At 43.9% G+C, this 12,917-nt stretch overlaps 1 protein-coding gene across 1 annotated transcript; it reads left to right on the top strand.

Moving 5' to 3' along the window:
* The first annotated feature begins 482 nt into the window (after positions 1–482).
* On the top strand, positions 483–11,084 carry SPRYD4 (SPRY domain containing 4). Its single transcript, XM_040341043.1, has 2 exons — positions 483–663; positions 10,013–11,084. Exons 1-2 carry the CDS (start codon positions 561–563, stop codon positions 10,549–10,551), a joined length of 642 nt encoding a protein of 213 aa, XP_040196977.1. The 5' UTR covers positions 483–560; the 3' UTR covers positions 10,552–11,084.
* The last annotated feature ends 1,833 nt before the right edge of the window (positions 11,085–12,917 follow it).

Here is a 12,917-nt window from a genome sequence, read left to right as displayed (position 1 = left end):
TATATATATATATATATATATATATATATAATGTTTGGGGGGTTCTGAGTAATTTTCTCCTGAAAAGTGATGAGTTTAAAAGAAATGCCAGAATTGGCCTGGTATGAAAGTGGTAAAAATGTATTTTTTCCCCAAATTGCATTTGAAAACTGCTGCGCAAATACCATGTGACATAAAAAAAATTGCAATGATCGCCACTTTATTCCCTAGGGCCTCTGCTATATATATATATATATATATATATATATATAGTTTGGGGGTTATATGTAATATTCTAGCAAAAAAATAAGAAAAAACTTGGTCTTCAAGTTTATATGTATGTATTTGTTGTGAGAGCCCCCTTCCATTCTTATCCATGTCACACAGCACATGACAAAGACCTGCAGACTCAGCACCCTTCTCCTGTACATTTCCCACCGTCCAGAGATCACATTCTTCTTAGCAACGTGACCAGCTCCCGCCCAGTCCTCCTCCCTTTTCCAAAATGGCGACCCTGCCCCCCTTTGTAACGTAAATATCGCCAATAGACGGGAGAAAAGCAAAGACCGCCCAGATCCAAGATGGCGTCGCCCATGAGGGCAATGATGTTGGGAAGCCGAGCGCTGAGATGTCTGCGGGTCATCGGGCTACAGAGGAGCTACGTCACAGCCAGTGACAGGAGGGGTGAGGAGACGGCAGACGAGGGAGAGAGGACGGGGCCGGTGGTTGGTGGAGGAGGACAGAGGGGAGACTGCCGACTTGTGGCCGCTGATAGATGGAAGGCTGAGATAAGGCAGAGCGCGCTGTATACAGAGGGCTCTGTCCTGGTCACAGGTCCCTGGATAGGCCCCTAGTGTCCCTTCTATCCGGAGAGGGAGTCCCTTCTTATATATATGTAATGTCACTAGTATATCCACATGACACGTGACTTCCAGAGCTCTTTGTGGATGAGGTTATATCTATTTGTGTGGTTTAGACTTTTCGCTTTAAACTTAAAAAAAATAGAAACCTGGCAATCGAGTTGTCGTTCTAAAAAGGACCCGTCTGACCTCCGGGAGGGAGCAGCAATTATTCCTCTTATTATTACATATAAGAAGAAGTGAGCCCCTTCCAGAACAGGAAAGGTCAGGAATGTAAGTACACTAGATTATCAAAAGTATTGGGACACCTGACTTTACACGCACATTAAAGTGGTTGTAAACCCTTACAGACCACTTTGACCTACAGGTAAGCCTAGATTAAGGCTTACCTGTAGATGCAAGAAATATCTCCTAAACTGATATGTGCCAAAAAGACAGGCAGCGATGTCTACGGTGCAGGCGCACTGAGCGTGCCGTGACTGGCGGCTCCAGCGATAGGGTTACCACCTGTCCGGGATTCACCCGGACAGTTCGGGTTTGGAATCATGTGTCCAGGTTTCAGAGTACCTGAAACCCGGACACATTATTTAGACTGGACTATGGCTCCCCAGCAGGGTTGCTGCCTGCAGTCGGCTAAGCTGAGAGTGTCTGTTACACTCTTTCACACTGCCCAAAGCCATCACTAAAAAATACAGAGAGGAGAGAGGGCTTAATCTGCACCTCCTTTCTCCCACTCTACCCCTCTTTGTCTGCCCACACTCCAATCCCCGGCGCTGTGCCTCAAAAAAGAAATCGGGGGGCCGGAAATTGGAAGTCTAGCAGCCTCCGATACATCTGAATGAGACGTGCTCACTGTCTGTGACTGAAGTCTCCCCCCTTCTCTCTCCTGCCTCTGAGTGAGTACACTAATGCTGTGTACACACGATCGCATTTCCGTCGGAATTCCGATGAAGCTGACTTTCATCAGTCTTGCCTACACACCATCAGACTAAATTCCGACCATCCAAAACGTGGTGACGTAAAACACTACGACGAGCTGAAAAAAGTGAAGTTCAATGCTGAGCATGCATTGACTTGATTCTGCGCATGCATGGATTTTTTTCCGATAGAGTTCCACACAGATGATCGGAATTTCCTATTGTTTATTTTTTTCCATCGGAAAATTTTAAAACATGTTCTATGTTTTTACACCGATGGGAAAAAAGTCCGATGGGGCCCACACACGATCGTTTTTTTTTAATGAAAAAAGACCATCTGACTTTTTTTCATCGGAAAAAGCGATCGTGTGTACACGGCATAAGGTAACTCATAGTTCTCAGAGTTCAGTGTTCCCCCTTACAACAGAGTCCTCTTTGTACATCAGAGTTCTCAGTGTCCCCCCTTAAATCAGAGTTCCCAGAGCAACCCTTACATTAGAGTCCCCAGAGTTCTCCCTTACATCAGAGTCTCCCCTTTACAGTGAAAGAAATGTGATTAGAAATGTTATTTAATAGCAAAATATATGTTCAGGTTTCAGCTAAAATGTTCAGGTTTGATTTGAATAAAAGGTGGCAACCCTATCCCGCGCCCATGCACGGGAGTGACGTCATCACGGCTCCAGGCAAATCACAGCGCCGGAGCCGCGACACCCGGAAGTCACTCCAGGAGAGAGGAGGGGAACGAGGACCGCTGTGGGGGCTTCGATCTCAGGTAAGTAATTCATAATGAGCTAGTATGCTATGAATACTAGCTCATTATGCCTTTGTCTTGCAGGGTGTGTTTTTTTTTTTTTTTTTTTTTCAGAAGGTTTACTTCCTCTTTAAAGTGGTTGTAAACCCACTATTTGGACTTTTACCTACAGGTAAGCCTACAACATGGCTTACCTGTAGGTAAGGATAATATCTCCTAAACCTGCACGGTTTAGGAGATATTACCCCCGCAATGCGGGCGGCGCATGCGCAGGGGGGACTCCACGGCTGAAGGACCGGCATCGCCGGACCCTGCCGATTTTAAATCTCCCGCGCGCACGCGCGGGAGTGACGTCATCGCCGCTCCAGCCAATCACAGCGCTGGAGCGGCGATACCCGGAAGACACGCCGGAGCAAGATGACATCCTGCTCGGCGTGGACCAGGTAAGTGGTACACACCTCGTTCCGAGGTAAGTATTTCATAATAGGCTAGTATGCGATGCATACTAGCCTATTATGCCTTTTGCATTGCAGGTTTGGGGGGAAAAAAAAAAAGTTTATGCGGTTTACAACCGCTTTAATGGCATGCCAGTCTTGGTCTATAGGGTTCAATATTGAGTTGGCCCACCTTTGCAGCTATAACGGCTTTAACTCTTCTGGGAAGGCTGTCCAGTAGGTTTAGGAGTGTGTCTATGGGAATGTTTGACCATTCTTCCAGAAGCGCTTTATGAGGTCAGGCTCTGATGTTGGACGAAAAAGCCTGGCTGGCAGTCTCCACTCTAATTCATCCCAAAGGTGTTCTGTCGGGTTAGAAAGTAAGGATACTAATTAGAGGTCGACCGATATGGGTTTTTCTCTGGCCGATGCCGATATTTAGAAATCGCCGCGGCCGATTTATGATGCTGATTTTTCAGGCGCTTTTGGGCTAAACAGTAAAGTTAGCCCATATTTTTTTTTTTTTTTTCGTCCAAAAGTTTTCATTACCTGTTTTTGTGAATATAAATAAATAAATATATATATATATATATATATATATATATATATATATATATATATATATATATATATATATATATATATATATATATTTCGCATTCACAAAAACAGGTAATGAAAACTTTTGGACGAAAAAAAAATATGGGCTAACTTTACTGCTTAGTTATTTTTTATTTTATTTGTTAAAGTATATTTTTTCCCAAAAAAGTTTGTCTGAAAGACCGCTGCGCAAATACCATGTAACATTAAATATTGCAGCAATCGCCATTTTATTTCCTAGGGTCCCTGCTAAAAAAAAATATATAATGTTTGTGGGTTCCAAGTGATTTTCTAGCAGAAAATACAGGATTTTTACTTGTATGCAACAGTGTCAAAAAAGATTTAGCCTTTAAATGGTTAAACTGAGAACTCTCCTACACGGAGTTCAATTCATTGACAAGTAGCAACATTGTATCTCTTTTCTCAAAACTTGGCAGTCTGCCCAGGAGAGAGAAGTCTTCTATGGCAAACTTCAGGCAACTTGCATTGACTTCTATTACAGAAGCTTTTTGCAAGTCGTGGTGCTAAAGTTTAAATCGGCTTTTTTTAAAGCACAAATCAGCCGATGCCGATTAATTAAAAAACGCCAAATATCGGTCGACCTCTAATACTAATGCGCAAGCCAACAATAACAAAAGGGGGCTAATGAGTAGCTTCCAACATAAAAGGTGTTCTCATGCTGCGATAATAAAAAAGCAGAAAAATGTGGCGCTTACTCGATACTAATTGATACTAAATAATCAGAGCTAATAATAATAAACCTACTAAAGTGCAATATTTAAGGAAGAAATTCTTCATAAGATGTGCAAAAAAGCTGTTCAATATGTGCAAAAAAGTTCTTCGAAGATAACAAAAATAATGTTCAGTCAGAAAAACAAAGTTTATAGAGTAAAGTGCATGTGCATAAAGCAATGGAATCCAATTCATCCCAGTATTTCCACCATCCAAAGTGCGCTAATGGTTTGCCCCAGCCTCTCACCTCATATGAAGACCCCTACAGGTCAAGTCAAGCCTCCAAAGCAATCAATTGATATCCAAGACCATATAACGTTGACTTATGCCGGCCATACACGGTTCGAATTTCCAAAATCGTATCAAAGAATTTTCGCACCGTTAGTGGGCTGCAGCAACAGCCGATTTTCGTGCGGCAGACAAATTTTGAGTAATCCGACATGTTGGAAATTTTTTGAAAAACAAACGATTTTCTGATCAATGATGGGAGAATTGTGGGAGAAATGTAATAGAAAAAAAAATGCGCATGTGCAAGAAAAGAATATTCCCGGCCACAAAAATTATTTTCTGTAGCAACATGAAGGTTTGGTTAGTCGAATTTGGAAAATCAATGGTGGCATCATCGGATCACACAAAAAAACGTTCTGATTTTTGAAAAGAAAATTACCGTAGTTCGAAATTTGACCGTGTATGGCCTACTTTAAAGATCTGTTTCCAAGCTCCTCAAGTGTAGATTACACGCAATGAAAGAAGGGGGGGGGGGGGCTCCATGGTGTAGTAATCCAAAATAATTTATTTAACAAGTAGTAACTCGCAGTTAAAAATTGCGCAGTTCAGCTTCAAACACAGGGATACTTCCGGTCTCGGCTGCAATACTGTCGGCTTGAGCCCAGTCAAGTTCCTCCACCCCAACCTCGCTCATACATGTCTTTTATGGACCTTGCTTTGTGCACTGGTCCAAATCACTTGGTGGATGGGAATTATGGTGAGGTGGTTGTTTTTTCCAAGGTTTTTCCGGACAATTTTATACGCTCAACTTTGTGGAAACAGTTTGGGGATGGCCCCAATATGACTGCGCACCAGTGCACAAAGCAAGGGTCATAAAGACATGTATTGAGTTGAGTTTGGGGTGGAGAAACTTGACTGGCTTGCACAGAGTCCTGACCTCCACCCAATAGAGCACCTTTTGCATGAATTAGAACAGCGACTGCAAACCAGGCCTACATGAGTGCCTGACCTCACAAATGTTCTTTTGGAAGAATAGTCAAACATTTTATGTTGGAAGCTACTCATTAGCCCCCTTTTGTTATTGTTGGTTTGCGCATTAGTATCCTTACTTTCTAACCCGACAGAACACCTTTGGGATGAATTAGAGTGGAGACTGCCAGCCAGGCTTTTTCGTCCAACATCATAGCCTGACCTCATAAAGCGCTTCTGGAAGAATGGTCAAACATTCACATAGACACACTCCTAAACCTTGTGGACAGCCTTCCCAGAAGAGTTGAAGCTGTAAAGGGTGGGCCAATATTGAACCCTATGGACTAAAACTGGGATGCCATTAAAAATGTGCATCTAAAGGCAGGTGTCCCAATACTTTGGTAAGATAGTCTATGTTAGAGAGGTGTCTTGGTGGTGTAGGAGAGTAGAGAGTATGACAGTGGGCAGTATGTACAGAAGAGGGGTGTGGAGGGTATGACAGTGGGCTGTATATGCAGGAAAGCAGTGCAGAGGGTATGGCAGCAGGCTGTATGGGCAGGAGAGGGGTGAGGAGGGTATGGCTGCAAGTATGTGTAGGGGTAGCAGGCAGTGGGTATAACTGCGGGCAGCAGAAAGACCAATGTGTGTATGCTGGAGGTGGATATCGCTGTGTGTGTGTGTGTGCGCCAAAGATGGATATCACTGGGAAAAGACCAATGTGTGTGCGTGCGCCAGAGGTGGGGTATCGCTGAACAACAACTTGAAAGAGGCTGATTTTTACAGAGGCCAAGTGAAAGTAAAACAAAGCCCTTGTTTATGCTTGATGTAAAAATAAGCAGCCAAGATGCATCTTTGCTGCCCCCCACATTAACTGGTTGCAGACCACCTGACACTTTTTTTTTGTGGGGTACCCCACACATCCATAACCGACCTTTAAGCATGCAGTCTGGCAGGCCAGGAAAGGGGGGGGGTGCCTCATGCCCTTAACATGGGGGGGGGGTGCTTTGTGGTAAGGCCTCCGGGCCTGAATGGTGGTTGTGGGGGTCTGCGGGCGAGGGGGATATTGGAATCTGGTTGCCCCCTTTAACAAGGGGACCCCCAGCTCCTTGCTCCCCTGTGTGAAAGAGTATGGGGTGAGTTCATAGTACCCCTACTCATTCACCAAAAAATAAATAAAAACAAATAGGTAGATTCACAAAGAGTTAGGCCGGCTTATCAGTAGATTAGCCGACCTAACTCTGAATCTACGCCGGCGTTTGTTTAAGTGTATTCTCTAACAGATACACTTGAAAAAAAGCTAAGATAGAACGGCGCAAGCCGGCCTATCTTAGCTTGCAATGTTTCTGATGGCCGCTAGAATCGCTTCCATTGCGGCCGGCGTAGATTATGTAAATGAGGGGATACGCCGATTCACGAACGTACGCCAGGCCTACACCGTCGCATTACGTCGTTTCCGTAAGGCCTTAGGCGGCCTAAAGTTATTCCACCTATGAGGTGGAATAACAATGTTAAAGTATGGCCGCCGTTCCCGCCGCTAGGTTGGAAATTTTTGCGTAAGTCGTCTGCGAATCGGGAGTTAAGTCGTTTACGTCCGCGTCAAAATCAATAGGCCCGTACGGCCTACTTAGCCGCAATGCGCACTGGGAAATGTAGTCGCCCGGTGCATGCGCAGTGTCGAAAAACGTGAGGTCAAGCCTCATTTCCATACAACACGCCCCCCTCCAAGTCATTTGAATTAGGCGCCCTTACGCCCGCTCGTTTTAGGCTACACCGCCGTAGATTAGCAGGTAAGTAGATTGTGAATCACTACTAGCCTAACTAATTTACGGTGGTGTAGCCTAAAAAGGCTAGGCCGCCCTAAAGTTAGGCCAATGTACGTGAATCTACCTAGGAGACCGTTTTTGACAAGTCCTTTGTTTTTTTTATAATGTCCTTTGGTGTAGATCAGTGTTTCTCAATTCCAGTCCTCGGGCCCCCCCAACAGGTCAGGTTTTCAGGATTTCCATTATTTTGCACAGGTAATTTGATCAGTTTCACTGCCTTACTAAGGCAGTGAAACTGATCAAATCACCTGTGCAAAATAATGGAAATCCTGAAAACCTGACCTGTTGGGGGGGCACGAGGACCGTAATGTGAGGCTTTCTCCCTGGTGTAGAGAAAGCCTCTTGAGGGGGCGAGCAGGAGGGTCAGGACACTCTCTACTTTGCAGATAGAGAAAGGAGCTGTGTGTTAGTGGGCGTCCTTACACTCCCGCTCACCCCCTCAAGAGGCTTTCCCCACACCAGGGAGAAAGCCTCGCACTACTGTGTGGAGTTACAGACAGAAGAACAGGAAGTGAGGATTTCTCAGAAAAAAAAAGGACATTTAAAAGCAAAATGGAAGGATGAGGTAAAGGAAGCTATTTAGGGAAACAATTGTACCTTTACAACCCCTTTAGTTTTACTGTTGTAGAATGTTTCTATATTACTGGTGTAATTTACATGTACACTACTCTATTATGTCAATAAACATTCCTTCTTTTAACCACTTCATTACTGGGCACTTAAACCCCCTTCCTGCCCAGACCAATTTTCAGCGCTGACGCATTTTGAATGACAATTGCGCGGTCATACACTGTACCCAAATTATATTTTTAACATTTTTTTTCCCACAGAGCTTTATTTTGGTTTTATTTGATCATCTCTGTGATTTTTTTTTTTTTTTTTGCGCTATAAACAAAAAAAAAACATTTTTTACTTTTTGTTATAATATCCAATTTTTTTTAAAAAAAAATATATTTTTTTCCTCAGTTTAGGCTGATACGTATTCTTTTACATATTTTTGTTAAAAAAAAACACAATAAGCGTATATTTATTGGTTTGCACAAAATGTTACAAAATAGGGGATAGATTTATGAATTTTTTTTTTTTTTTTTTCTCTAGTAAAGGCGGCGATGTGCAATTTTTTTTATTTTTATTTTTTTTGTTAGGCCTGCAATATTGCGGCGGACATATCAGACACTTTTGACACTATTTTGGGAGCATTCACATTTGATACAGCGATCGGTGCTATAAAAGTGCATTGATTACAGTATAAATGTGACTGGCAGGGAAGGGGTTAACACTAGGGGGTGAGGATGGGGTTAAATGTATTCCCTGGATGTGATTCTTACTGTGTGTGTGTGTGTGTGTGTGTGTGTGTGTGTGGAGGGGACTGACTGGGGGAGGTGACCGATGCTGTGTCCCCATGTACAAGGGACACAGCATCGGTCTCTTCTCTCCCTGACAGGACGTGGAGCTCTATGTTTACACACAGAGCTCCATGTCCCTGCTGTCACTGCCAAACGCGGGTACCTGGCGGACATTGCGGGTGCCAGGCACATGCATCGCACGGGCACAGTTTTTCCCCGCTGCACACCCCCAGTGGCGTGCACAGGGAATGCAAATAAAAGGACGTCCAGGGACGTCCACCCGGCAGTTGAAAGACGTCCACAGTGCGGGTCTCAAGTGGTTAAAGAAAAAAAGTCGCTGGCTCCCGTTGTCTGACAGTTCTTAAATAACTAAGGGTCAGAGCTATCTGGTGATGTCACTGGTGGCCTGGCCACTTTGTGACATCCTCGACATGTATGTGCTGGGTCAATGAAGTCACCAGGGGGCAGGACCATGCAGTATTGTCACCAGGTAGCCCCGCCTCTTAGTTGAAAACTGTCAGACAGCAGAAGCCAGGAACGGGTACAGAGCTCTTCGCTTTTTTTCGGGTCGCAACAGTGGTGTTCATCGTGATCGGTGCTGAAACTACGGCAGGGGATATTGTTGTTTTTTTTTTTTTTAAATAAAGGACTTGTTTTGACACTTTTTTTTTGGTGAATGAGTAGGGGTACAATGGGGGCAGGTTCTGGGGGACCCTTGTTAAAAGGGACCTCCAGATTCCGATAAGCCCTCTGCCCACAACCACCAGCAAGGGGTTGTGGAGGAGAGACCCTTGTCTGGACAAAGTGCTTTGGGGGGGCTATCCTACTTTAAAGCATCCCCCCATGTTGAGGGCATGTGGCCTGGTATAATTCAGGAGAGGCGCGCATGATTGTCTCCACCCCATTCCTGCCCTGCAAGGCTGCATCCTTGTATAGTGGTCTGGATTTTTTGGGGAGACCCTACGCATTTTTTTTTTAATATATAATGATTTTGGTGTGGGGTTCCTCTTAAAATCCATACCAGACTAAAATGGCCTGGTATGGATGTTTTTTCTTTCTCTATTTATTTTCAAAACTTGATGTGTGAATCAGAAGCATTCCCATAGAAGACAATGAGCCTGGAATTCACATCTGAGCTGCACCGCAGTGCTCAGAAACACACAGGACTGGTTTTAAATTTGCACTGCTGCTGTACTGCAGATATGTGAACCGGCTCCATAGAAAGGTGGTTTGGTTCACATGTCATGCAAATCAGATGTGGTTCAAAAGGCATCCAATTCAGATATATGTGAACCGATTCTGAACTAACTGCCCAAGAGTATTTGGCCATATTTTTGGAAGTAGATTAAATTAATTTGCTGGTTTTATTACAGATGTGAAATTTAAACTCGATGAGAAAACTGCCCACAGTAGCCTGGACCTGATCAAGAAGGACACAGGGATAATCTATCGCATGCTAGGTATTGACCCCTCCAAAATCCCACAGAACCCTGAACGTTTTCGAGAATGGGCTGTAGTGCTGGGGGACACATCGATGTCAAACGGTCGCTATTACTGGGAGGTGACGGTGAAGAAGTCCAATGAATTCCGCATAGGTGTCACAGATGCAGATATGTCTAGAGATGAATGCATTGGAGTCAATAACCGTTCTTGGGTGTTTGCCTACAGCCATAAAAAATGGCATGGCATGGTGGCAAATAAAACAATCCCCATCACCAATATTGGCCATCCTAGCAAAGTGGGACTCCTACTGGACTATGATAATGGGAAGCTAAGCCTTGTGGACTCTGAAAAGGGTTCCCTCATCCACACTCTCAATGCAGAGTTTCGAGGTCCATTGTTGCCTGCGTTTGGTCTGTGGGATGGAGAACTTCTAACTCATTCTGGCTTGGATGTCCCTGACAATCTGTGAAGCCAATAAGTGTTTTCATTCAAGTGCCTCTTCAGTCCATATTGTACTATGGTCAACAGCTGAACTTATTTTGCTGGTGATGGGTATCCAATATATTGCAGTGTTAAAGCTTTGTTTAATTGTGCAGTGCTTTACCTTCTACAAGTCCATCTGTATTCAGTGTCAATATATAAGTGGAAATTGTTCAAGTAATATCTGTACCTTATTAAAAGTAATACACAGCCAAGATTGAGAAGTTACCTACATCTCGCTGAAATAAACACAAATGCAATTGAAGTCCACATCGGAGCACAGTCAACTGATTGTTTCATCTACCGCAATTTCATTTCTATGCCAGCCGATTCCATAGTGTTCAACTATTTTAGCCAGCATTATGCATGATTTTTATGAGTTGATTTCATATATATATACTTATTTGTGACTCTTCAGTGTAAGACAAGGAAGGGCGCAGAGCTTGGATATAATATAATTAAGCTATTTCAGTACTGGTAAACTGTATAAAATAAAGAACCGAGAATTTTCCCAAAGAATGACTACTCTGTACTGTGTTTTTTATTTATTTTTTCTCTCCCCTTGAGTGCAGGTTTACACTTTGAATTTAATGCTCTCCCTTGCAAGAGAGAGCATCGCATGGTGATGAGTTCTTTTTGTGTGCGCTCCTGTGATACAGCCGGCGGCCATAGCCGCTCACTGTATCACTCGGCCCGCGTCATTGCATGTGATTGACAGCAGCACGAGCCAATGGCTGCGCTGCTTTCAATACACCAATAAATTTGCAGAGAAGCAAGCGCGTTCACGGCGTGGGACTTTCAAGGGGTCAGGTAAGTAAACGGGGGCCTCTAATCCGCAGGTGTTTTTTCACCTTAATGCATAGAATGCATTAAGGTGAAAAAACGTTTACTTTTATAACCCCTTTTAAGTGGTTAAAGTGCCCTCATTTATAGACTGAAGTTCATTCCTTTTCCTCTTTTTTTTTTTACAGCTCTGGCTCTGCAATGTTTATATAGAATCAGGAAAATGCCAGTTCAGATGGAGAGGGGTGGGACGGGGTCACCCAGTGACATCACCCCCCCCCTCCCTTTTGTTTAATTTAGTGTTGAGCTCGAATGACAGCTCCTTCTCTGCGCAATTAAGTATAGGAAAAAAAAGCAGACAATTACATTTAAAAGCTGATTATGACTGTCACCGTCGGCAGACTGCTCCATCGCTATATATACTGCTCTTCGCCTCTACCCTCCTTGCACACACTGCCCCCCCCTTCCCACAAATGGCGGCTTCAAAACCTGGTTAATACACATTAGCACAGGTAACCTTTTACCACTTTAAAAAATAAAATTTAAATGTCTGTGCCTGGAGTTCTACTTTAACTTAACACATCTCTTATCTTAAAGGAGAAATGTAAGATTGGAAAAAAAAAATATTCATACTCCCCTAGATGGCTGTAGCTGTCCCCTGCCGGCTCAAAGACCAAATGATCACATGACTGCTGATCGCTCAGTTCTCTGTCTTCCCTAAACAGTGGGCTGTAAATATCAGTCACCGGGTCCCTGCTCTGCACTCACTAGATCATTAGGCAGTGCAGGGAATGGCTGAATCAGGCTCTCGGTGACACACTGAGAGGCCAAGTCAGCTGCTGATCAGGCATCTGGGCAGATCCCAACATCATTGTTGGGATCCCCGACATCCCTGCCAGGCCTGGCTCCGTGACATCGGACAATAGAGACTTTAAGTACTGTAAAGATCTCCTAAACGTGTGCCGTTTAGGAGATATTTACTTTGTACTGCACCAATGATGTCATCAGCGCATGCGCTGTGAAGAAACGGCCATCCATGCCGTTTCTTGACTGGCGGCTCCTGCACGCATGCGCTGGAGTGACGTCGCGCAACTCCGGCCTGTCACAGAGCCTGAGGCCGTGGCCCTGGAAGCTAGAGGGACGAACATGGATTCGGCCTCCAGCGGGGACAGCGTGGGCTTCACTTGTAGGCAAGTGTCACATAATGTGCTAGTATGCAATGCATACTAGCACATTATGCTTTTACTTTGCAGGGAACAAAAAGGAAGTAAACCATCAGGGTTCCTCTTTAAATTTCCAGCAGGTACTTGGATTTTTACATAAATTTTTTTGGTGGAACCTACAAGTAGCTCAAAAACATTTTTGCTTCAGGTGTCTTTTTTTGGGGCCATTCTATCCCATATCCACACTTAAACTTTTTAGAAGAAAAGTGCTGAAACAGTATGTGATTAGAGATTAAACTATTATATAGGGACCAGTTTATAAGACCAACACTTGTGTACATTAATTTATAAGGTATGTACCCCAGTATATTATCTTGGTACCTATATACTGTAACCAGCAGATGTCATT

This window comes from Rana temporaria, chromosome 2, assembly GCF_905171775.1.
Source record: "Rana temporaria chromosome 2, aRanTem1.1, whole genome shotgun sequence".
Taxonomy (NCBI): Eukaryota; Metazoa; Chordata; class Amphibia; order Anura; family Ranidae; genus Rana; species Rana temporaria.
This window is presented reverse-complemented; position numbering and strand designations above follow the sequence as displayed.

Excerpts from the sequence above, each read along its gene's own strand:
- SPRYD4 (XM_040341043.1), top strand. The coding sequence starts at position 561 with ATGGCGTCGCCCATGAGGGCAATGATGTTGGGAAGCCGAGCGCTGAGA. Across the intron at positions 664-10,012 it reads CACAGCCAGTGACAGGAGGG|ATGTGAAATTTAAACTCGAT; the intron begins GTGAGGAGACGG and ends GTTTTATTACAG.